Raw genomic sequence first — 26,153 nt, 5'->3', positions numbered from 1 at the left:
TTGATTTCTTACTAGAGATGTAACGATTTCTCTTTCATTTTCAGTGGCGAGAAATATTCCCCAGATGTATCCACCTTTTCCCCAAAACATGGGCGAGTTTGAACCTCCAGTGTGGCCTTTTAATAACAAGAATAATAATAGTAACTGTTAATGATCTACTGTGTGCTCTGTGCTAACCATTTATGTGCAGCTTCATTTAATCCTCACAACAGGCCTAGGAATTAGATTCTATTATTTATTCCCATTTTACAGACGAGGAAACTGAGGTTCAGAGAGGACCAGTGACTTGCCCGAGGTTATACAGCCGGAATGCAGTAGAGCTGGGATGTAAACCTGAACTTTCTAATTCCATACTTTTAACCTTCCTTTTCCATCCCCCATCCCACCCCATGTTTACACAAGTAGAAATGATCAAATTTGCTTGTAGACTCAGATGCCATGGTTACACGTGACGTTTTCTTTTGTTTCCAAAGGTGGTGGCCCTTAGTAAAAGAAGTCAGGAAGCTGAGGCTGCTTTCTTGAGTGTTTACAAGCAATTAATTGAAGCACCAGGTAAGAAATGCTTGGGCTCCATAACTGAGTAATTAATGAGAAGAAATGGCCATTAGGCCCCATTACACAAGGGCCTCCTCATGGTGGGATCTGGGTACAAACTGAGACTCCTGGGCAAGGCCATGTCCTCCATGGGTGGGGGTTATGGGGGGTTGAGGGCTCCTATACCCAGTCTGGTGTGACATCCCTACATATCTCCTCCATCTTCCCCCACCACCTTCTGATATCAGCAACGAGGCTTTGGGGGCTCCTGGTGCGGTCTTCCACCTGGACTGTCTTGGGAAGCCCACCAAGGACCAATGGTGCCCAGTGCTTTCTGCCAGCAGAGAGCGCTGGAGGAAAGACCTCAAGAGTTTCCTCCAACATGGTGCAGCCAACCTCAAAAGTTTGATGCTGAGCAAGAGCCAAACCCAAAAGAACATGTGCTCTATGACGCTTATTTACATAAAACATGAAGATAGGCAAAAACTAACCTGTCCACACTGTTCACAGTGGCCGGAAGGGGGAACAACCCAAATATCTGTCAGTGGATGAATGGATAATTAAATGTGATCTGTCCACTCAGTGGAATATAATTCCGTCATAAAAAAGAATGAAACACTGACACCTGCTGTGATGTGGATGAGCCTCAAAAACATGATACTGAATGAAAGGCCAGACACGAAGGCCACATAGCGCAGGGTTCCATTCATCTGAAGTGTCCAAGATAGGCAGATCTATAGAGACAGATATCAGATTGGTGATTGCCTAGGGTCTGGGCGAGGGGGGAATGGAGAGTGAGTGCTTAATGGGTAACAGGTTTCCTTTCGGGGGAATAAAATATTCTGGGACTAGATAAAGGTAGTGATTGCACAACATCATGAACGTACTAAATGCCACTGAATTGTACACTTTAAAGTGGTTACTTTTATGTTATAGGAATTTCGCCTCAGTTGAAAAACATTAACCTACGCTGTTAGACATCAAATGTCAACAGTTCCTGGAAGGGACCTCTGGGGGCTGGAGTTGCTGTTTCTTGATATACTTCTATAAAAAGTTTGCCTTTTTAAAAATGGCCTATCCTTTGCCACCTTCTCATGTATTGAGTCAGAAAAGGGGTCTAGAAAAGTGTAGTGATTTTCGTAACAGTGGTGGAGCTGGGAGGAGACCCCACTGTGCTAACTCCTCTACCTAGACAGCCCCCTCATCCTTTCCCATATCCGTCCGTGCAGCTGCGGAATCAGTGCTGTGGGGGTTGACTGGGCGGAGGGTTTATGAAGAGGAAAGTGAGATCCCATTCTAAACCAAGCCATGGAGAAGGCAGAGTCATTTATATTTGAAACAAGAGCTGTTTGTGGGGTCTTTGTATTTAGGATGGGAAAGTTACCTGTTTTACCTGTCTTGGGCAACTTAAGAAGATTGAATAGTGTCCTCCCAAAATTCACATCCACCTTGAACCCCAGAATGTCACATTTGGAAACAGGGTCTTTGCAGGTGTAGTTAGTGAAGGACTTCTGGACGAGATCTTCCTGGACTTACGGTGGGCTTGTGGCCACAGCACTCCAGTCTCTGCCTCTGTCTTCACATGGGCGTCTTGTCTCTTTGTCTCTGTGTCTCGAGTCTCCCTCTCCTTTCTCTAATAAGGGTTTGGGGTCATTGGATTTAGGGCCCACCAAGATGGTCCAGGACAATCTCATTTCAAGATCTTTAACTTAATTGCATTTACAAAGACCTTTTTTCCAAATAAGGTCACATTCACAGGTTCCAGGGATTTATGTTTGGGGGCCACCTTTCAGCCCACTACAGAGGCATCTGTAGCCTTGATCCCCTCTGCCCCAGGCCTGTGCTCTGCCCTGTTTCCGTCCTCTCGGGAAGGCAGCATGGCCACGTGGGTTTTCTCAGTGAGAATGCTTTGGTGGTAAGAATGGCTGGAGCTAGATAGCATAGCCCTCTGGACTCTGAGCCCCCACCACACACACACACACACACACACACACTCTCTCTCTCACCCCCGATGACATGGCCCTGTAGCATGAGGCTGAAATGACCAAGTGTCTGCGGCCCCTGAGGACCACACCAGGCACATGTCCAAGAAGCCTTATTCCTTTTTGTTTATAATGTCTCCACCCTCATCAGAGTTACTGGAAAATTTTTGGAAAAGCATACCTTCTTATTTCCCACTCTTTTCAATCTTTCAAGACCCACAATCTCACCAACAAATGACAGTGGAAGATGACTCAGTGTAGACCCCAAAGTTGCCTCCTAGGAGTCCTCAAGCCAGGCTCCTTCACTGGGCCCCATAGTACCTCATCTGTAGCACCAGGGGGCAGCACTGATGCAGCCTTGTGTTTCCAGGCTCCGGGCAAGACCCAGGTTGGAATCCAGCCTCACCACTTCCGCACTGGGTGACTGCGGATTAATTAATTCACCTCCCTGAGCGTCAGCCTCCTCTTCTATAAATTGGGAATATGAGAACCTGCCTCATGTGGTTGTAGGAGCCTTCAGTGCACATGGCACATAGTAGTACTTGTAGTGTCGGCTACTGTCATCTTCATACGTGTAGCTGGCATCCCTAGGAGAAGTAAAATTCTCCAAGTCTGGGACTGAGTCATACTAAATTTGTATACCCAGAACCCGGTATACAGTAGGCACCTAATCACTGTTCGGTGAATGGAGTGGAAGTACGACTCAGATGCAGAAAGGGGAGGAAGGGTTCTTTGAACAAAAAGGTACTTTTTCAACTAGAGCCCTCTGCTTGCTGTGTGTTTATTTACTCAGATAGCCTTTACTGAGTGCCTGCTGTGTGCCTGGCACCTGCTAGACACTGGGAACATGACCATGAGCTCACCAATCCAGACCAGGGCCCAGCCCTCAGGGAGCTTGCGTTCTGGTGGCAGAGGTGACCAGATCATTGCTCAAATGACCAACCTGTTGTCACAAACCCAGGGGAATGCCAACCATTCTAGTACTTGGAGATGAGGGGCTTACAGCTCCCACTTAGAAAAGAGGCATCATTTCTGGGGTTCACTATGGGACCCTCATCTTCCTGGAGATAAGGCCCACAATCACAGGGCTAGGACTAGTGCCAGCCAGGGGCCTTGAGAGCTCCCGAGATAGGCAGGAACTTTCCAGAATGTCCTTGTGCCCTCTTGCCCTCTCCCCAAAGGGTTGTTCCAAGCCTGGTGCTGACTCCACGCATCTGATTTCCCAACTCCCTCCGCAGAAATGGAGGGACAGGGGAAACGTATGTCCCCAGCTGTCACGGAGTTAGAGAACGAGGAGCCTTAACTGATGGAGACGGACCATATGAACAGCCCCTTTAGGGGCTCTAATTCATTCCGAGACATTTAAGAATAACAAAATGTTTTAATGATTTCTTGGGGGAATTAGAAAGACATATTTTTGTTCTCATTAAATTTTATCCTCAGACACAAGAACCAAATGTCAGATGTGTTTTTGGTTCTCAGAACTCCCCTGCTCACTGTCTTCCCCACACACACGGCCCAACCCCCTCCATAAAAATAACACTCCTGGAAAATTTGCCAGGATGCACTCTCCTGTTTTTATATTTCTTGACAGGCAAATTATTTGTCGAAATACTTCTCCCCCTACCCCCGCCCCACAAAACCACACAAGTCCTGATTCAACATTTTTGTTTTGAATGACTGCTGCCAACACAAATCTTTGGCAGAGAATGCGATATAGCATGATTGCTCAGCAAGTATTTTGATAAGTGTGCAGCCTGTATGTCTGTAATTACGAAAGAAAACCGTAAATCTTTTGGATATTGTTCACACAGATGTGGCGTGAAGTGAGAAAAAAAAGCAGTAAAACGTGTTAAAAGCATAATTAATGTCATTGTTGTGGAGGATGATTTGATTTAAACCTTTCTGACTTCTGTATCAGCGCCGGCTGATTTCTTTATCACACTCATAGAGTCACCAGGAACAGACCCATGCTCCAGAAAGCTAACTTGTTAACTAAGTGATTAGTTAAAAGCAAAAAGAAAGACAAGAAAAAAAATCAAAACAAGCAAAGAGCGAGTCAGAGGGCAGGGTGAGGAACATTGCTGAAGAGAGAAGACGAGAGAGGTGAGTGCCCCAAGATGTTGTTACTGCTTTACTTCGGTCTTTAAAAATCCGGTGCAGGAGATGGCAACTCCTGACAGGCGTTTCTCTTCCTGCTGCCCTTTCGGGAGGCAAAAGGTTGGTCAGCTCAGGTGCTTGAGCTACAGTGGCAGACACAGTTGGTGGGATTGTCACCTTGGTGTTTTCTAGCTGTGTGACCTTGGGCAGGTCCTGAACCTCTCTGAGCTCTGGTTTCTGTGTCTTTAGCAGAGGGATAATAATAGAACCTAATCATAAGGTGACCTGAGGATTTGATGTATTTGGAGGGTTTAATAATCAGTAGCCGATTGCAAAGCTGACATCAGGGGATAAGTTACAGGGTTTAAGTGTTTGCTGTCGGCTTCACAAGGTTCTGTCATTTATTAAAGATGTAAAGTGGGCAGTTTTGCCTGGCCGGTGTGGCTCAGTGGTTGAGCGTCGACCCATGCACCAAGAGGTTGCCGGTTCGATTCCCGGTCAGGACACATGCCCAGGTTGTGGGCCAAATCCCAAGTTGGGGGCGTGCAGGAGGCAGCCAATTGATCTTCTCTCTCTTCAGTTTTCTATCTCTCCCTCTCCCTTCTTCTCTCTCTAAAATCAGTAAAGAAAATAAATTAAAGTGAACGGTTTAGCCAACAGGGTTCCTGAGTCTAGAATAGAAAAATGCTTTATATTTGGGGATTTTTAAATTTTTCTCCCCAATTATAAAAGGCATGTATGCACACTGTCAAATTCAGAAAATGGAGTAGAAAGATGGGAAAGCTACCTACTAGAAAAGCAGCAGGAATATTTTGTTGTTGTTTTTTTCTGATCTTTTTCCCATATACTTTTTCAAAATGGTCGTTCATTCCACATGGACCATTTTGCATCCTGCTTCCTTTCACCCAACCTGAGCATCCGTATTTCCCTGTGTGGATAAAAATCCTGAGTAACTTTGGTTCATTGTGTGTAACACTCTCTTATATGGCTGTGTTGTGATTTACAGAACCCCCTCTCCAACACTGGGCATTCAGGGTGCTCAGGAGCACAACTTACCGGTTCTGTTCTGTAGTTCACAGGACAAGGGAGAAAACTTGGAAAGAAAAAAATATTGTAGCCATGTATTGACCACAAATTCAGGATCAGTGGTCAGAAAGAATACAAATTTTTTTTCTCTTTGATTTATTTTGCACTCCTTCATTTATTAGTTACACTAAATATCTTTTTGTATGTTATGAACCATTGGTTCATGTATCCTTAGACTATTTTTCTATCAGAGAGATCTCTTTCTTATTGATTTGTAGATGTTATTCATATATTAGAGATATTAACCTTTGTCCTGGTAAATGTGTTTTCTGTCTTCTCCCCTGGTTTGCCTTTTATTTCTTAACTTTGTTTATGTCTCTTGTATATGGTGTATAGCAGGCATTCAAAAAATGTTTGCAGCCCTGGCCGGTTTGGCTCAGCGGTTAGAGCGTCGGCCTGCGGTCCGGAGAGACCCGGGTTCGGTTCCCGCTAAGGGCATGTACCTCGGTTGCAGTTTGTCCCCGGCCCTGGTCGGTTGTGCGGGTGGCAGCCACTCGATGTGTCCCTTTCATATTGATGTTTCTCTCTCTCTCTCTGTTCCTCTCTCTCCCTCCCACTCTACCTGAACAAAAAATAGAAAAAATGTCCTCAGGTGAGGATAAAAATAAATAAATAAATAAAAATAAAAATAAAAATGTTTGCAGAAAGTATGAAATTTTATTAAACCTTTGCTTTATGGCTTCTGGATTTCATGTCATATTTTAAAAGCCTCTTCTCAGCTCAAAGTTATAGGTTTATTTAGAACTTTTATGATCTTAATTTGTAAGAATTTGAATCTTTGAACCATCTGAAATATATATTAGTGGAAGTAGTGAGGGAGGTTAAGAATTTAGCTTTTCATTTGTCCCAAATGACTAGTTCTACCGCCACCTAGTGGATGAGCCACCTTCACAGGTGTAGGAAGTAATGGGTTTTAGTATGAGAAACTGCCTGCCTGTCCTCACCTCCTTCCCTTCGTCCCACATATGCCTCTGCTCAGTTGGTACTGTTAGGGGTCAGGGGAGCACCGAAGGATAATATAAAAGAGTATGTAACCCATAAAAAGGAAAAGCTTAGTGAAGGCATTGCCCCACCATTTCCTGCCACACCTTTGCCCATGCCATTCCCTCTGTCAGAAGTGCCCTTTTCCCGTGGCCGCCCATCTAAATTTTACTACTCCTGGTTGATGTGAGAGAGGATTAAATCAAAGCGTTTGGCATGCTGGGACCCAGTATATGCTCAATAAACAGTTGTTTTCTTTCAGAAGGGAGGACAGGCATTCGGCTATGGCTTTTCATCAGCTTGTTCTCTAAGCACCTACTATGTGCTGTGAGCCCTGTGGACAGCCAGACACACAGCAGAAAAAGGGCTGCAAGGAGGGGTGACTGGAGGAGGAGACTCGGCAAGGGCGGCCTTTGAATTGGTTTTAAAGCATGAGCTGCCGTCCTTCTTGGACTGTTTCCGGGGTGTTGCCTATAGGTTGGTCAGTGTACTCAGTCCCTTCCAGGAACAGGTTCACTGACACCCACAGCCCTCTTGGAGGTAGGTGCTGCCATCCTGTCCCCACTGTGTAACTGAGGGGATACACATGCAGAGAGGTCAAGCTACTTATCCACAGTCACACAGCAGAGAGGTAGTGGAACCTGAATCTAGATCCTTGGCTCCTAACCCAGAATCAAGATTAATTAAAAAATTGAAAGGGTTTCGCCCTGGCCTGTTTGGCTCAGCAGTTAGACCATCGGCCCACAGACCAAAGAGTCACGGGTTCTATTCCAGTCAAGGGCATGTACCTTGGTTACGGTTTGGTCCCTGGCCCTGGTCAAGGTCATGCGGGAGGCAACCAGTTGATGTGTCTCTCTCACATTGATGTCTCTCTCTCTTTTTCTCTCTCTCTTTCTCTCTCCTTCCCTCCCTCTCTCTCCCTCCCCCTGTATCTGAAGATAAATGGAAAAATATCCTCGGGTGAAGATTAAAAAAAAAATTGAAAGGGTTTGGAAAAAACCATTGGAGATTTGAGTTCTGATGAGTGAAAAACAGCTAAGGGTCTTTGTTGCCAGTAGGCTGAGAGGTTCTGGGTTGAGAAGATGAGCCCTTTGCTGAAATGCAGATGTGTTACCCAGAGGGGCAACAAGTTAACCTTCACTAACCAAGATCCTGGTCCTCCTGGCCAGGGCTCTGAAGCCTGGACTTCAGAATGGGTCACTTTGTTGAGGGGAAACAGAGTTACAGAGGTCCAGTCCAGGGGGCAGAGTGATGCCAGGAGGAGCACTAACCGGACCCCAGGCTGAAGGGCCCTTCTGCAGAGTGGGGCCGTTCTCCGTTCTGCCGTTTTGCATCCCATAACACACTGGGCTTCTCTGAGCCTCAGTTTCCCCACTTGTAAAATATGGATAATGATCTCACCTAAGTAGAGTCTGAGACTGGAGAATACTTAGCATGGTGCCCGGCACAGAGTAGTAGCCCCATGCAATCCATTCAACAGATACTGAGCACCTGTTGTTTGCCAGCCGCTCTGCTCAACACCAGAGGCACAATACTGAGCAAAACAGATGCTCTTTCTGCCCCCCTGGAACTTTCAGTGCCGCTCAATATAGGGGAACTTTACTTTTATTACAGCGGACCCGGGCCGAGTCCTAGCTCTGCTGCTAATTGGCTGGGTGACCTTGAGTAACAGTCTCTGCCTCTCTGAGCCTCTGAATGCCCTTCTGGAAAAGCACACTTACCCGCTGGTACCTCTGGAAGGATTAAACGAGGTGAAGAGTGTAAAGTCCTTAGCTAAGTATCTGGCACATAGTAAATGCTCAGTAAACAGTGGCTATCATTGTTATAGTTGGTGTTATGATTACCATCACCACCCAGTGCCAAGAAGAAAGACCTTCAGCCTCTCTGTCCATGCGTAAGCCAGGCGACCTCCCGAAGCAACCATCTCTGGCAGTGGAGAGAAGAAAAGGTGGGCGGGCACATAGCTCGCAGCTGTGTGTACGGAATCCACACCCCATCTGCTGTAGAAAACTAAGATGAAAGGATCAAAGTTATTCTCACTGCTGCCACCGCCATTGATAGCCTGAGCCTCCCACCCACACAGGAGCCCAGAGCTGGGGCCCAGATGGGAGAAGGCTTCTGTCTCAAAGTATTTTGGAGGGGCGCATGCATACTTCTGCATATATGTGTTTCTGAACAGCCTCTCGGACAGCCTTTACAGTTCCATCTTTCCTAAAAAAGCTCTGAATGCTACTTCCTTCAGATGGACACAGTGGGAGGAATGAGACAGCTTCTCCTAGATTCTTGACTCTCCTCCCACCCCCCGAACCCTGTAGGCCCTTTTTTAAAAAACACCAACAGCATCAGCTAGTGGCGTAAGATGGAATAGATGATGTTTTACCCATCTCTTCCGACAGTGCCTTCGGAAAGCCTGGTGTGGTATTAAAATATTATAAATTCGTTGGCAGTATTCTCTAGGGGTTTAGATCCAACGTAACCAAAATGAATTAGTCATTTTATTAAGCAGTTTATGCATAAAGAGCAGGGTGATGGCTGTAAGACAAAGGCACTCTGCCTCCCGACGATGCTCCCCTCCCCGCACGCCCGCCAGGACCTGCCACCTCCGATGGTTCCTATTTGATCTTCCGTGTCTGCCAACGTGCTCAATTAATCCGAGAGATTTGTTGTAGTCAAACACTTCTGATTTGGGGTCCCCTGTTTTAGGTGGTTTTATTAAGGCTGGATCTCAGGCTGTTTGATTCCCTCTGCCGCTGCCCTGGTCCATATATCGACTGTCTGTGTGTTGCAGGAGTGAAGTGGGGGAAACTTAAGTCCCTTTCATGGCTCGGGCAGCCACGGGTCTTGGCTGAAAGGTCTCTGGGAAGTGCTGAGCCAGCAGAAGCCTGGGCTCCCTGGCTCCAGACGAGGAGTCGCAGGGATGTCACTTCTCCTGACATCGGGATATGAGGCTTGCCAGACACTCGAGGGGCACATGGGTCACTTTTGGAGTCTGGGGACTCCACAGGACCCAGCACTTCCCCAAGCGGGGTCACTTGGCATATGGAGCAGCCTCGGTGTACCTGGCACAACACTGGAACTTTGAACACATCATGTGCCTGGTGTCACCTTTCTGCTTCCTCCTAGGCGATGTCTCAGTCAGGTGCTAGAGCATCTTTCACACCTGTGAGTCTCCCCTTTTGACCACAGGGGAGCTGGCTTCAGGCTCAAGGCCTTGGGCAGGCAACAGCATCTAAGTAGAATTTAATAACGTCAGTTTTCTTGTTTGGTTTTTTCTTTGTGTTTATTTTTAGGGTTAAAGCACTTCTGTTTATGATACAGGACACTGATTATCTATTTGCAGTAGTGAAACACAGTACTTCTTTAAAATATATGTAAGTCACAAAAACACAAGGACAGACGCTAAGCTGGTCATCTTTCAGAGGCAGGGAGTTGCAGCGGAAGTTGTGACGTGAGTATGCCAGCATCTGGCATTGGGCCATGCTAGGTTCAGATCCAGCTCTGCCTTTTTCTAGCTCTGTGACCTTGAGCAAGCAGCTTCCCTTTGCTGGGCCTGTTTTCTCATCTGGAAAATGGGGATAATAGTCCTCTCTCATGTGGTTTTTTTGATGATTAAATGGGATATGATATATGTAAAGGGCCCGGCGTATGTGGGGGATGGTTGTGAAGAAATGTGAGGTCCCTGGAGCTTTTGATTCAAGATACTGGGTGCGGGTCTCATCCGCCCCATGCCCCAGCCATGGGGGTGGTGTCCCATCTGCTCCAGGATGGATGGGTGCAGGACTATCAGAGAAGAAAACCAGAAATAAGTGTTTGGAGGGCAGAGCCTGCTCTGAACCCAACCACCACCCCTGGCAGCTGTGCCCAGATTGGTCTCCGGGAAAGGGAGGTGAAGCCAGCCCCAAAAGTCACCCGGGTCCTCATCTGTAAAATGGGTCAGGTGTCATGAAGATTGAGCTAAGTTGTGCTTCTGGGACAGTAACTCAGAAGGATCTGCCACCCTTGTTGGTGTGACGGGCTATTTTTCCTGGTATTTCCTGCATCCAGATTATTTTCTCTTGTTCCCCTGCTGGCCCCTCATCTCCTTCGGACTCTGCTCAAACGTAACCTCCTCCTCGAGGCCTCAGTCAGCACCAGTTCCCTCCAAACACTGTCTCCCCCAGCCCTGCTTTATTTTTCCTCTCGGCCCCCTTACTGCCATCGGTTTCTTTGTCCTTTGTCTATCTCTCCCCTTTAGAATGTCAGCCCCACGGAGGCAGGAATTTCCACTTATTCACTGCTCGACCTCCAGGCCCAGAAACTCCCCAGCACACAGCAGGTGCTCAGCACGTATTTGGCAACTGCAGAAATGGTGTCCAACACGTAGTAGGTGTTCAGTAAAAATGTACTGACGAACAAATGGCTGTGTTAGAAACTGTATTAGTTTCCTATTGCTGCTGTAACAAATCACCACAAACTTAGTAGCTTAAAACAACATACATGAATTCTCTTACCGTTCTGGAGGCCACGAGCCAAAATTGATCTCACCGGACTGTCATCAAGGTGTCGGCAGGGCTGTGCTCCTTTGGAGGCTCTAGGGGAGAATCCATTTCCTGACCTTTTCCAGTTTCTAGAATGAAGAAGAGGAGGCAGGGAGAACCTTCAGGTGGTGTTGCTGGGAAGGGAGGGGGGAAGGGCCGAGGGTGGGTAGGAGGAACCTCAGACAGCAGTGCAGCTCTGAGAAAGGCTTAACCAGGCTGGCGGGGAGCCCCAAGGCTGCCACTCAGGCTCGTCCACTCAGGCTGCCACAGGCCGGGGAGGGGGGCTTAAACAACAGAGATGTATTTCTCACAGTTTTGGAGGCTGGAAGGGCAGGATCTAGGTACAGCAGGGTTGGTGTCAGTGAGCGCTCTCCTCCCGGCCTGCAGGTGGCTGCCTTCTTGCTGTGTCCTCGCTCTGGTGTCTCTTCTTATTCTTGAAGGACGCTGGTCCTATCAGAGTGGCACCCACCCTTATGACCTCATTTAATTCTGATTACATCTTTAAAGGCCCCATCTCCAAACAGAGTCACATCAGGGGTTAGGGATTCGATTTGCGGATTTGGGGGGACATAACACAGTCTATAATACACGGGTTGCCTGTTCCAGCATCAGCAGGAGTGACCCTCCTGCCCCTGTCACGCTCAGCCGTTGGCTGGGAGCAGCCTGGGAGAGGGTGGCCTTCGAGCGAATGCTGCAGTGGCTCCGAAGGTGCAGCACCTGGAAGCTGACAGTCCCCACCTCCTCCCAGCTGGGCGGGATGTTCCACTGCTGCACCTATAATATTAAGAAGAACAAGGCCGCGCACGCTCAGAGCCTGCTGGTGCCAGCCCGTCATGGGGCTCAGCGTGCTCCTGGAACCTCTGCATAGCCCTGCGCAGTAGGTCCTCCTGTCATCCCCATTTTCCTGATGGGGAGGGAAACTGAGTCTTCGAAGGTGTCCAGCCAGGCCCCCAACCCCTTTATCTGAGGGTAGGTTTGGGAATTTGGAGAAGTCCCAGTGTTTGCACCTCTTGTGTCAAGTTCAGCTGTGAAGGTGTTTAACAGTCGCCCTCCCTGAGCATCCTGGCTCTAAGGGATAGGCCCAGGGCCAAAGCGCTCGTTCAGCAGCACTTCACTCCATCTGAGGTCATCCGACGTTAACTGTATGGCGGGGATGTACTTGTAGTAGGAATTTGATTTCAGAGCCCAGAGAGGTCCGGTGCTTTGTCCAAGATAACACAGCAAACCAGCAGCGAGGCCAAGAACAGAGCTTGTGCTCCTGGCCTAGTAGTAAGAAATCCCCCTGCCCTCCCTCAAGGCAGCTTGGCCCACAGCAAAGAGTCCCCTGGGTTCTACTCCCACCTCTGCCACTTCTGAGCTGGTGACCTCGGGCACATGGCATCTCTCCTCTGGGCCTTCACTTCCTTGTCTGGAAAATGGGGATAGCAGCATCTACCTCACCAGGCTTTACCTTCACACGCTCCCTGTGCCTCAGTGTCCCTATCTCTAAAATAGGGACACAACATCCCCACCTTACAGTGTTGTGGTGAAGATTGAATGAATTCTAAAATGTTTGAAGTGCTTTGGCCGTGAGGCTTCATCATAGCCTGACATTGGCTGAGGCATCTGAAGCCCTCCCCCACGCTCTCCCTCAAGTGGTAGAGCTAGGAGGCAGCACAGTGTGGGAAGAAGAGGCCACAGGCCATCTCAGCCCTGCTCCCAAAGTGCCAGCAGGCTTCCTGGAAGTCACCGGACCCCACTTTTTTCACCCGTGCACTGGCGTGAGGGTTGTTGGACAGATTAACCTGATAGGTCCCGTCCCTCACCCCCCCCCCCCCGGCGGGACTTTCTAAATGGACTCATTGGATCCCAGAGTGAAGTTCAAAGCAGGGTTGTTGGATTCTGGGGCTTCCAGGGACCGATGAGAATACATGAGCTGTACTCGGTCCCGAGATTTCACGGAGGTCACCATGCAGACAGCCGGCTCCCAGACAGAGCGGGAGGGCTTCCGGTCAGGGTCGGCACTGCCAAGCCCCGCTGTGCGCCCAGCACTGTGCAGTCTCTACACACGTCCTCCCACCCGGTCTTTGCAGCCTCGCTCTACACATGTGGCCCATTTTACAGGCGGGGTCCTTAAGTCATACTGCCTCTCACAGGATCTCTTTTCATTTTCCGATAATAGTTTCTGGGAAGTGGGCACTGTTCTACTTTTCTCACTTTATGAGGGGAAAGTGAAACTCCAGCCCCAAGAGATTCGGTCCCAGAGCTGGACTTTAGATTCTGGGAGCTTAACCACTGTGTTCTACCCTGTTACCAGCAAATGAAGGGGGAAAGACAGAGCCTTGGAACCCACTGAACCCGTGTGGACTATCTACCTAACCCAACTGCACCAGCTCTCCAGGCCACCGAGGTCAGCTGGCCCTGGGCAGAGTGCACAAGGCAGCACCCACCTGCAGGGCCTCCCAGCGGAATGAAACGTCAGTCCCTGACCCCGGGAATGGGGTCGGCGACATCCTTTATCACCCGGATGTAAGCTGTGGCTGGGACGGGCTTGTGGCCAGCCACACTCGAGCCACAAGCTGGATCTTGTCCACCTCCTTGGAACCAGCCAGCCCGCTGTGGCCCGCTCGGGGCAGCACTCTCCTGTGTTTATCCAACTCCCCTGACCCTGGCAAGCATCCGTCGCCTTTTTCTCCCTTTCTCAAAAACCAGGACACAATAGGAAGCGTTTCCTTGAACTTATTAAAAAATCCAGACTTGTAAATTAATTTGTCCATGTTGTACAAAGGCAGTGCAGATGAACTCATTAGCATGCACACAACAAATAATTATAGATGAATTTTTAGCTGGCCTGCCTAATGCGCTCGCTGGGTTAATTATGTCAATGTATAATTACATCAGCCCGGGGAGACATAATGGCACACCCTGCTGAGCAGGCCCTGCCTAATGACGGGGTGTGCAGGGGGTGCTGACAGAGGAAAGATGCGGCCTTCTCGAGCACCTGCTTACCTCGGCACAAACACCCATTGTCCGAGCCTCGCGCCACCTAAACAAGCAGGCGGGAGGAGAGGGACCTTGTTCCAGCCGGACCTGAAGGCCCCGTGTATAGGCACTACCTCATTGCTTCCATCAGCAGATATTTATTAGGTAAGACTGTGTGTCCATCCACAAGGGGTCCAGCAAGGGAGCAAAAACATGCAGTCCTGTGCCTACCTTGTTGCGAAGTTTCAGTCTAGTGTACGTTAGGTAGACTTACAAATCAATGAAAATTATAAGTAAAATGAACACTGTGAAGGAAGGGTACAGGCAGTGGGGAGAGCTCATATTGGAGGACTGACTGGTCACGGAAGGCTTCCTGGAAGAAGTGGCATTTGAGGTGCACAGACAAGTCAGCATTAACTAGCTGAAAGGGGGAGGTGAGGGCGGGGTGTTCCTAGCCGAGGCTCCTGCCTGTACAAAGGCTCTGGGAGGGGAAAGTGTATTTGAGGGACTGAGAAAGAAGGTCATTGTGACTGGAGCTCAGAAAGACAAGAATAGCACAGGCTTTCATTGGTTCTGAGCTGACTAAGTGCCAGTACCACACTGAGCACTTTGCATGAATCCTCATTACAGCCCCATGAGGAGGGTACTTTTATGGTGAGGTACAGAGAGTTAGAATCTTTTGCCAAAGTCACACAGCAATCCCAAGAAGCAAGTATAGGTTAGATCAGGACCCAGGGATCTATCCCCAGGGTCCATGCTCTTAATCCTCCTGCCCCCCAGCAAAGAGCAGTGGCCAAGCAGACGCTGGCAGGAGACCCCAGGAAGAGTGAGGGCTCCAATGCCTTTAAAAGGACTTTGGACCAGACCCAGATCCCTTGATCTGGAGTGAGGACGCCTTGGCTTTCCTGGGCTCCCAGGACACTCGCCTGTGGCTGTGGGGGTTGAAATGTCCACATCACTGGGACAGGAAGCCTTTGTGGCATCAGAGAAGGAGACCCAGACTCAAATCTCACCTCCGCTCTTCAGCAAGTTACCTGGTTCTCTAAGTCTTAGTTTTCTCATCTGTGAAAATGAGTTGGATCCAAGCCAGCCTCCAGATGCTGGGAGCATCACGGAACCTGTTCCCACAGACAGGCTTTGTAACCCGGGAGATGCTACACCCATCTCTAGCATTATCCAAGTGTTCTTAGTACTGGCCTAAGTGGGGAATTGGGCAAAGCCACCTGGAAGAAAGGTGCTGGATTCCAGATCTGAAGAAAGGAAGTGCTTGCTAGGTGACAGTGGGAGAGGGAACAATTCCAGACAGAAGGACCTGTACATTCCTCACTTTTTAGCTGTTGGGAAGTGGGGAGGCATCTAACATTCAGGTGTGCATTTCCAGGAAAGACATTATTTCACTGCCCCGCGTGTCAAAAATGATGGTGTACTAGTCAAGGTCCACTGAGAAGCACCCCAAGGATTCTGTGTGCAAGGACGCTGTTGAGGAAACACAAGTGGAGGAAAATGGGGAGGAATCTGGGAGAACTGGGTGGAAGCATCCAGACCACATACAACCTAAGGATGTGCTGGACAAGGCCTTGGGGGAGTCCTGTGCCCTCAGAGCAGTCCCATGTCCCCAGGAGCAGGTCTGTCTCTATCTTCGCTGCCTTCAAGCCTTGTCTGGAAAGGCTTGTGGGAAGGCTGGCCTCAGACTGAAGGATTTCAGAGCAGGGTCCTTGCTCAGTGACATTCCCTGTGGTTGGAAGCATGCAAGACAGTTTCATGGCCGCCACAGATGGCATCGTAGAATTTGGAAAATGCAATTATGGTGACAGTTATTATTGCTATTACTATTCCCAGCTGTGCAGGACACCCACGCCCATGGGGACAGCACACATTCCCCTGAGCCGGTGCCTGGAAAAGGCTGCTCCCTCATAAAGCAGAAAATCCATGTTGCTCCCCAAGGCCATCGGAGTAACTCCAGACAGCTCTTGTAGATTGTCCCCCCACCCTAACTCTCCATGGAGGGACCTACCAGGTCCCACAGACTCAGCCTGGGCATCCCTCAGCCCCTGGGTCCCTGCCACCCCTGTCCTTTCTCTCTGCAGACCCTGTCCCTGTATTTGAGGCGACGCGCAGCCTAGACGACAGACTGCAGCCCCCCAGCTTCAACCCCAGCGGGCAGCCGCGGCGAGATCTTCACGCTTCGTGGAAGAGACACCCCGAGCTTCTCAGCCCTAAAGGTACTGATAAGGCCTTCACAGGATGTCCATAGCAAAAAACTGGTCTGTGGATCTTTGGCAGCCAAACTCTGCCATTGAAGTTGGGGTGCACAGGAAATTCAACTTTATCATTTTATTTTATTTTAATTTTTTTTCTTTATTGATTTGAGAGAGAGGGAGAGAGATAGAGACATCGATGAGAGAGAACACTGATTGGCCGCCTCCTACATGCCCCCCACTGGGGATTCGGCCCACAACCTGGGCATGTGCTCTGACCGGGAATTGAACCACTGACCTATTGGTGCATGGGATGATCCTCAACCATTGAGCCACACCAGCCGGGCTCAACTTTATCATTTTAAATACAGGATGGGTTAAGGTACACTTCTGCTGAAACAGACCAACCCCGAATCCCAGAGGCTTAATATATTTGAAGGGTAATTACAGGGGATGCTCCACACAGTCACTCAGGGACTCAGGCTGTGGTGGTCCTGCCATCTTCAACATGTGACATCCAGATCACAGTGAATGTTGACAACCAGCCAATAGGCCAAAAAAGAATGTGGAGGTTCATACCAAGATTTACGGGTTCTGGCCTAGAAGTGGTGCACATATCACTTCCGGCCACACCCTACTGGCCAAAACTCAGTCATGTGGCCACACCTGCCTCAAAGGAAGCTGGGAAATGTAGTCTGGCTGTGATGCCAGGAGGAGGGGGAAACAGGATGTGATGAACAGCACTGTCTCAGCCCCAGATGAGACAAGTCAAGAAACTATCAGAACTAAATATATAATGTTTAGATATACATATATTGTGATTAAAATGTTTAAAGCAGGAGTGACCCTGTGGCCCAGCATTTCTGCTCCTACTCCAAAGGAATAAAAACAGGTGCTCAAACCAAAATGTTTATTAGCAGCACTATTCACAATGGCCAGATGGTGGGAACAATCCAACTGTCCATCAACTGACGAATAGAAAAACAAAATGTGGCATATCCAAAAAATGGAATATTATTCAGCCACAAAAAGGAGGGGAGGTCTGCTGCATGCTACAACCTGGATGGACCTTGAAAATATGTTAAGTGTAAGAACTCAGTCACAAAAGGATATACATTATGCTTCTATTCATGTGAAATGTCTACAATACCTAAATCCATAGAGACAGAAAGCAGGACTGGTGGTTGCCAGGGGCTGGGGAGTGGGGCGGAATTTGAGTGACTGCTTGATGGGGACAGGTTTCCTTTTGGGGTGGTGACAATGTTCTGGAATTAGTGGTAACGGTTGTACAATATTGTGAATATACTAAATGTCACTGAATTGTACACTTTAGAAATGGTGAATTTAGCCCAGCTGGTGTGGTTCAGTGGATTGAGCATCATCCCATGGACTGAGAGGTCCTGGTTCAATTCCTGGTCAGGGCACACGCCCAGGTTGCAGGCTCAGTCCCCAGAGGGGGCATGCAGGAGGCAGCCGATCGATGTTCTCTCTCATTGATGTTTCTATCTCCCTCTCCCTTCCTCTCTCTCTAAAAAATCAATAAAACATAATTTTTAAAAATAGTAATAGAATAATAATCACTTCTCAGCCTTTTGGCTAAGATCAAGTATAGTATCTGTTCTTCTCAGTTTAATAATAAATAAAATAAAAATGGTAAATTTTGTATTGTGTCTATTTGACCATGACTTTAAAGAAAGATAAGAAGGCAGGGACAGATCTGAGAGGGCAAAGAAAGCCTCTGGGTGTGCTGCACGAGGCTGGCATGATAGGAACTTGCTTTCATACACACGCTGGCCATGGCTGCAACCCCGCCGACCTCGGTGGCAGCAGGTCCCAACAGCTGCGCTCTCCCCAACACTGGGAAATTGATTCTTCTCACAGCACTTTTGATCGATCTGATTTGCAGAAAGTGGCTCTAGCTGTCACATCGCTCTCAGCAATGGGTGTTTTTCCATCTTCTTCCTCCAGAGCAGAGAGAGGGGACATCTCCAGCCGGGCCCACGCTGACCGAGGGGAGCCGCCTCCCGGGCATTCCCAGCAAAGCCCTCCTAACAGAAACTTTGCTGCAGAGAAATGAGACTGAGAAACAAAAGTGAGTTGGGGAGGAACGGGCAGGCTTCTGCTGCCCCACCTGGCTGGGGGTGGGGCCAGGAAAGTCACCCCCCCGCTCAGAACAGCTGGGGAGTCCAGATGCAGGTTGGAGGTGGAGATGCAGGCCTGCTTTTGAGCTCCATCTCGGCAGCTCCGTGGCCAGCCCTGGTCACAACTCCTCTCTGAGCTTCAGCTTCCCCACCTGAAAAATGAAGGTAAAGGTGGTGTTATTAGTCCGGGTGCTCCAAAGAAACAGAACCAGTAGAGTTTTTTTTCTTTATTGATTTTAGAGAGAAAGGAAGGGAGAGGGAGAGAGGTAGAAACATTGACGAGTGAGAACATCAATTGGCTGCCTCTTGCACACCCCCCATTGGGGATTTGGCCAACAACCTGGGCATGTGCTCTGACCAAGAATTAAACCAGTGACCTCCTGGTGCATGTGTCGGATGCTCAACCACCGAGCCACAGCAGCTGGGCACCAGTAGAATTTTTTAAAATTAATTAAGAGATGTATTTCAGGGACTTAAATCACACAGTTGGGGCTGGTAAGTCTGAATTGGTGGAGCTGGCCAGCAGGCTGGAAACTGCCGGGCAGGAGTCAGTGTGTTGCAGTCCAAGGCAGAGCTTCTAACTCAATTTTGTTCTTAAGACCTGCAGCTGATTAGATTAGGCCCACCCACATTATTGAGAATATCCTCCTTTGCTAATGTCACCTGATGTAGGTGTGAACCATATCTACAGAATACGTCACAGTATTTTGGGAAGGGGTCTCCTGAATCTGATGTAAGGCCCAGGCTTTGCCTAAACCTTCGCCAGTCCAGGTCGGGCCTCTTTTTCTCTGCTGAGATGCTTGCATTACGCCCGGGCTGGGCCCCAATGGGCTGGATGGACTTCCCAAACTCCTGCCAGGGGGGTGGGGGGAATGCCTCCCCGGGACAGTAATAGTAACTGACAACGTTGAGAAACATGCTGAGCATGCTTCCCAGCACCCACTGAGGCAGACCCCATTAGAAACCCCATTTTGTGGACCAGGAAACTGAAGCCCAGAGAGATGAGGTCGCTGGCTGCTGTAGGCCCCCCTCCCCAAAAAAAGTGCTGCCAGAATCTTAACTGGGCCAGCCATAATGGGGGCCACTTGTCAGCAAGACAGCAGGGCAGCTAAATGCCTGAATGTTGGATTTAAGGACATGTGTTGTGCTGTGTGGTGTTGTGTGGTGTTGTGTGGTGTTGTGTTGTGTTGTGTTGTGTTGTGTTGTGTTGTGTTGTGTTGTGTTTAAGACAGGTGCAGACTATAGGGAGCGGGCAAGGGAACAGGAAACTGGGATGGGGCTCAGGCAAGGCCAGTTCACACCGGTGTGAGCAGAACTGGCGTGAGCGGGCGGTCTCTCCACAGGGGCCTTCAAGAAGTACAAATCACTTTGGCAGCCAGACTGGGGGAGGCAGAGGAAAAGATCAAGGTCCTACATTCAGGTATGTATGTGGCATGTGGCCCTGGTCCTCACACAGCACCTTGGCCCTATCAGACCAGAAGGAGGTGGAAGAGGGAACACTATGAACACAGGCTCAGGTGTTTCAGAATCGAGAGGCAAGAAGGGAATTTGGGAAGGGGAAGGAGAGACCTACATTACCCAGCAGGGGTCTGAGCCCCAGTCCCTGGAGGCCATACTACTGTGGAGACAAGGTCTGAGATAGAATTAAAATAGGGGTAGCAAACATAGGGCCTTCAGCATGCCAGCACACAACCGAGCAGGTCTGTTTAGGGAAGGCAGTAGGGAAGGGTGGGGTCTGGAGCAAACTGGAGAATACAGCCTTATCTAAAGAGGTGGCCCCTGCTGAGCACCAGCCAGCCACTGCCTTATGGCCCAGTGTAGCCAATCCCTTCAATTTTTCCAGAGAAATCTAAAATCTGAAACTTTATGAAAAATCCCTCATTTATCGTACTTGTGTCCATTGACTTTCTTACTCCTCCCTTTCCCCCTCACTTTTCAGGTCTGGACCTCAGGGTGGGTGAGCTTTGGGGAGATGGTCTACCCTGGAGTGACCTAGGGTGCTAGAGGGCTCATACCCCAAGCCATGGGACAGACAGGGTCCTCTGAAGTTTATTTATTTATTTTTTTAAGAACAGGAAGGAGAGAGGAAGGGAGAGAGAGAGAAACATCGATGTGAGAGAGACACACCGAGTGGTTGCCACCCACATGACCCTAATGGGGCCAGGGACAAACTGCAACCGAGGTACGTGCCCTTAGCGGGAACCGGACCCGGGACTCTGGTCTGCAGGCTGACGTTCTAACCAATGAGCCAAACTGGCCAGGGCGGGTCCTCTGAGATTTAGAATGTCATCTTATCTGCCCTCCCCACCCCAGCCACTCCATGTGCCTCCCACTAGCTTGAAGCCCCTCTAGGGGTAAGAAACTCACTACCTGTCACCAGTTTTAACCAAAAGAAAGGCCTTCTCTCATTATCCTAGACCTCATTCTGCTCCCACCTCCCTGGGGGTGGCGCCTCACCCTGGCTCTTTACTTTCTCCTAGCGTTGAAGGCCACGCAGACAGAGCTGCTGGAGCTGCGGCGGAAATACGATGAGGAGGCGGCGTCCAAGTAAGTGAACACCCTGCTGAGGTGTACCTCCTCCCTCGGACTCTCCCAGACATGCCTCCTGCCTCGGACCCTCCCAGACATGCCTTCTCCCTTGGACCCTCCCAGACATGCCTCCTGCCTCGGACCCTCCCAGATCATGCCTCCTGCCTCGGACCCTCTCAGATATGCCTCCTCCCTCGGACCCTCCCAGACATGCCTCCTCCCTCGGACCCTCCCAGACATGCCTCCTCCCTCGGACCCTCCCAGACATGCCTCCTCCCTCGGACCCTCCCAGACATGCCTCCTGCCTCGGACCCTCCCAGACATGCCTCCTGCCTCGGACCCTCCCAGACATGCCTCCTCCTTCGGACCCTCTCAGACATGCCTCCTGCCTCGGACCCTCTCAGACATGCCTCCTCCCTCGGACCCTCCCAGACATGCCTCCTGCCTCGGACCCTCCCAGACATGCCTCCTGCCTCGGACCCTCTCAGACATGCCTCCTCCTTCTGACTCCCCCAAACATGCCTCCTCCTTCTGACTCTTCCAAATATGCCTCCTCTTTCCGACTCTGCCTGAGGTACCCATTTTATTAAGCACCCTCTGCTCCCCACCCCCAGAGACACACAGCTATTCACTGGTCATTGCTGTGCCATTTGAGTGCCACAAACTATAAATGACGTTCTGGGTTACAGGCTGAGCAAAGTCTGCTGGGCAGAAACCTGCACCTCACCCCAGCCTCCTGGGGCTGTCTCCCTCCCACTTCCACAGTCTAACCCTCAGGGCCTGTGGGGAGCATTTGGTGACTAAAAGCCACACAGGTGCTTCACTTAAATTACTCTGTACTCACTGTTTCTTCGGCATTTAAGACATTGCTTATTCCACAAATACTTATCTTAGTGCCTACTTATTTACCCAGTGCTGTGCTGGGTCTTGGAGGAAATGTTAGAACATGGCCCTGGCGGACACTGACTGGTGTCATTCACAGACACTGCTGAGTATTTACTGTATGCCCAACACTGTTCTGGGCACATGCTCCCCATAGGCCTCCTGTGGCCCCACCCCACACCAGGCAGAGGGGCAACCAAGGTGGAGGAGGCCTGTCCTGACCCCCTAGGTGCTGGAGGGAAAAGGGCAGCAAAATAAATGAATGACCACCATGGGGAGTAGAGAGAGGGCTCCTGGGATGGCACTTGGGAGCTGGGTTTTGAAGCGCAGGCCCGTGCTCTTGGGGAAGGCATTCCAGGGGGAAGGCTCGTTGGGGGCCGAGGCGGGGGGCTCAGCTCTGCAGGCAGCTTCAGAGTGGACCTGGCGGCGAGGAGGCCAGGGTGCAGTGCTGAGGCCCCGTTCCCATTTCCCCGTGGCCTGGGTTCCTTACCCCCAGCCTGGTTTCTTCAGTAGGAAGGGTGGAGGGCAGCCTCCCCAGCCTTCAATTTTAAGAGTCTTGGGTTCAGGCAGGGGCTGGGGGTATCAGGATGGGCAGGGGCCCTGGTGATGGCCAGAATCCCTTCCTCAGAACCTTGTCTTTCTGTCTCAGGGCAGATGAAGTTGGCCTAATCATGACCAACCTGGAGAAAGCTAATCAGGTGAGGAGACGTGTGCTGGGGGGGGGCTCATTTTGCACGTGGTGGGGGTCTCGGGCCAGGCCGAGAGGACAGGGCTACGCTCGATTAATATTTATTGACCTACATACTGTGCAGAGCACTGGGGCTGGGGAATGTGTGGGACCCAGTCCCTGAGTTCTCAGGAGGGAGAGCGAAGGTGCAGACCAAAGACTTAGAAATAGGACGATCCAGACGGCAACCGTCAGGGAAGGGGCACCTGACCCAGGGTCAGGGATCGGGGAAGACATCCTGGAGAAAGGGGTGTGAGCTGAGACCTGACAAATTAATCCAAACTGTGGAAGGGTGGCATTTCAGGACAGGGAACAGCCTGGGCAAAGGCCAGGAGGCAGCCTACACAGCAGGCAGGAAGCCTGTCCAAGTGTCTTTGGGCAGCAAGAGGAGAGAAGCAAAAGAGTGGTCAGTGATCCCAGCCCACAAGTGCCTGTCTCCAAGCCCAGGTTATGGGCCAGATCCCCAGTGGGGAGCGTGCAGGAGGCAGCCAATCGATGTTCTCTCTCACCGATGTTTCTCTCTCTCTCTTCCTTTCTGTCTCTCTAAAATCAATAAAAAATATATATTATTAGTTACATAGCAATAACCATGCCAGTTTGCCCTAATTCTGACCCTGGGGTGATGAGATGAAAACCAGATGTCATCCTGCATGCACCGGAGTTGGTACTGTAGGTGAGGAAGCCCCCAAATAGGAATCTGGGTTGTTACATAGGAAAGGGAGCTGCTGAGAGAGGAAGATAAGTTTATCTCCTAAGTATCATGTTGAGTGGAAGGGCAGGGCCCTGGCTTTTAGCATCTGGGAGGCAAGTGCTTCTCTCCAGGAGAAGATAAGCCTGGTCCTGGAAACCCAGTTTTACAGCCCAGGGGATGTCTCCACAGGCTGGGTCTCCTCCCCCTTGGAATGTGAACGCACACCGTTAGGGGGAGCTAAATCTCTGGAGCTCCCTCTGGAGTTCTCTCACCAGCCCATTGGCCATAAATTGTCTTCCAAGGCTTGTCTTTTAGTCCAGATCCCAAGTTTCAGTCAGATTTTCTCAGAAAGCCCTAACTGTGCAGAAACAAAAATATTTACAACCACACACACGCAAAATAAAACTGACTTGAACCTTTTCTGGAACAAGGCAGGATACCAATAAATAAACAAATCCATCAAAAAATAAACAAAATGTGCCCGTGGATGTGTGGGTCTCTGTGTGTTGTTAGTGGGCAGAGCATCTGATTGCCAAGGTCAGCGTGCAAGTTAAACATAATCACTATGGCTTGTGTTACCCGCTGAGGGTAAAAATAAAGCTGCAGCTGTTTTAATTTTTTAAGTAATGGCTCGAGATCCCACATACCATGTTGATGTTAATAAAGGTAACCAGTTATTGACACACATGTGTCAGGCACCAAGCTAAGATGCCTAATGAGTTGTGTTTTAACAAGTCACTTACTTACAGAACAACTCTAGGAAATAGTTGCTTTTAAAATCCCCATTTTGCAGATAGGAAAACTGAGGCTGGGGAGACGAAATCTCTTACTCAAGGTCACACACTCAAGAAGTAACAAAGTACAGATTTCTCTCCAAAGCCACAAGGCTATGTTGTTAACATTTAGATGCTTCCTCCCAGGCTTTTTTCCTCGGTTACATTTGAAGAGTTGAGATCCCCAAAGACCCAGTTCAGTAAACTGCCTCTCTGATATAGAAGTGTTTCAACACGTCTCTGTGGTAGATGTGTCTCATTTCCCCCATTTCACAAAAGGAAAACTGAGATCCAGGGAGGGCAAGTGACTTGCCCAGGGGCCTTCAACATCTTGTGGGCTGGGAAGCCACCTCAGCAGATGCTCCATCCAGGATTCCACACCGGGTGGCAGAGGAACTGGGGACAAACTCGCCTTCTAATCAGATAGATCTGAAATGTACCCGGCAGACAGGAGTGGCCTGGAAGTGTGTGGAAACTTGCCCGTCCCATCAAGACAGCGTCTCTCTTCCTGCCCATTTGTATTGGGAATGTTTTGACTCCTCTTGGAACCCTGGGGGAACCAAAAGCCAAGTCAAGGGTCCAAGACTCAAAAAGTAGGACCCTAGGCCCTCAGAGCCCTGCCTGCCCAGCCCATGCCTGAGATGGTTCAGGGAGATGGTGGAGGGCCAGGGTGACATCCAGTGTGGCCTCACCTCCCTCTTAACCACACTTGTCCCATTCTGCTCTCCAGAGAGCTGAGGCTGCCCAGCGGGAGGTGGAAAGTCTTCGGGAACAACTCGCTTCTGTGAACAGCTCCATCCGCCTGGCTTGCTGCTCCCCTCAGGGCCCCGGTGGGGTAAGGATGGTGGGAGAGCCAGAGGGGAGGGTTGGGAAAGGCCATGGGCATGAGTTTGTGGGTTGCTCGTGTGTATCTATGTGAAATTGTGCACATGGACGTATGGGTCTCTGTGTGTTTATAGTAGGTGTAGCATCTTAATCGCCACTGTGTAGTTAAACGTAATTAACTACAACTTGCTTCAGCAGTTAAGGATAACAATACAACTCCAGGTGTTTTAACTCTTCAAGTTCAAGCTTCCCTATATCTTGATTAACTGGAAGTCCAGTATCTTTCTTTGAAAGTCCCCTTACCCCCAGTTGTCAAAAAATGCCAGGAACCTACTCAGACCAAAGAGGATCATTCCTATTGCCCGATGCCTGCCCAGCAAGAGGGCAGGCAGGAGGAGTTGGTGGGACAGTAGGTGATCAGTAGAGCAGCAGTGCAGTTTTAGTGGCTGCCACCAGGTGTCGCTGTTGCTGCTGGTGAATGCAGGGGACTCTATGGTGATATCCAGCTGGTTCTCAGTATCCTTCCAGGCTGACAAAAGTACATGCCAGGATCTGAGATTAATGCTCATACGCAGCCATTGGTTCCCAGAACATGCCAGGTTAATTCCAATGTGGTTTCCCAAACAGCCACCTGCTACAAAGAGCCAGTCAGTCTTCTATCACTAACCCTGAGGTCCCTGTGTTAAGCCTGGTTAGTCAGTGCATCTTTCTCTTTCCTTCTGGTTGGTGTCCCTTTGGGGTCCTGTTGTAGACCAACAAGACAGACCAGACTCAGACTCTGAACTGGGTTCAAATTAAGAGAACTTTATTAGCCGCACGGCGACTGTCCCATCCTATGCAGAGGCAAGAGCAGCCCCGAGCTCAGGGGGAGGGTTGCTTATATAGTTGTCTTAGCCCCTGTTAAGGAATTTGGGCTAAAGGTTTGCGAGCAAGCAAGCAGGCACGTACAGAAGGGGATATCTGCAGTTAGCTGTTATGCCCGAGAGCAATCAGTTTCGGTGTGCACAATGCAATGGTTATCTATACAATATAATGGTTATTTATTAACTCTGGCTGCTAGTTCTTGCTATTCTCTTAAAGTCCAGGGCTAAGGTCTGTCTAATGGGAAAATTTTTTACTGTACGTTCACATAGCATGTGTTTGTCCTTTACAGTCCCAGGGTCATTTCCTGCCAAGACTTTTGGTCTGAACCACCCCAGCCTACCCTTGTGTCATGTATCAGGAGA

At 49.6% G+C, this 26,153-nt stretch overlaps 1 protein-coding gene and 1 pseudogene across 4 annotated transcripts in view; both read left to right on the top strand.

Annotated features, from left to right (window-relative positions):
• Positions 1-26,153, top strand: part of CUX2 (cut like homeobox 2) — a 219,455-nt gene that overhangs the window by 171,319 nt on the left and 21,983 nt on the right. For all 4 annotated transcript variants that reach the window (XM_036277022.1, XM_036277020.1, XM_036277021.1 and 1 more), the window contains 7 exons: positions 474-552; positions 16,249-16,383; positions 18,328-18,451; positions 19,844-19,920; positions 20,981-21,047; positions 22,561-22,609; positions 24,833-24,937. In XM_036277022.1, coding sequence (XP_036132915.1) covers positions 474-552; positions 16,249-16,383; positions 18,328-18,451; positions 19,844-19,920; positions 20,981-21,047; positions 22,561-22,609; positions 24,833-24,937 — 636 coding nt within the window. The remainder of the gene's footprint in view (positions 1-473; positions 553-16,248; positions 16,384-18,327; positions 18,452-19,843; positions 19,921-20,980; positions 21,048-22,560; positions 22,610-24,832; positions 24,938-26,153) is intronic.
• On the top strand, positions 17,936-18,147 carry LOC118640429 (annotated as a pseudogene).

The sequence above is a fragment of the Molossus molossus genome, unplaced genomic scaffold (assembly GCF_014108415.1).
Source record: "Molossus molossus isolate mMolMol1 unplaced genomic scaffold, mMolMol1.p scaffold_m16_p_22, whole genome shotgun sequence".
Lineage (NCBI taxonomy): Eukaryota > Metazoa > Chordata > Mammalia > Chiroptera > Molossidae > Molossus > Molossus molossus.
The sequence above is the reverse complement of the archived record's forward strand: the minus strand, read 5'-3'. Positions and strand labels throughout refer to the sequence as shown.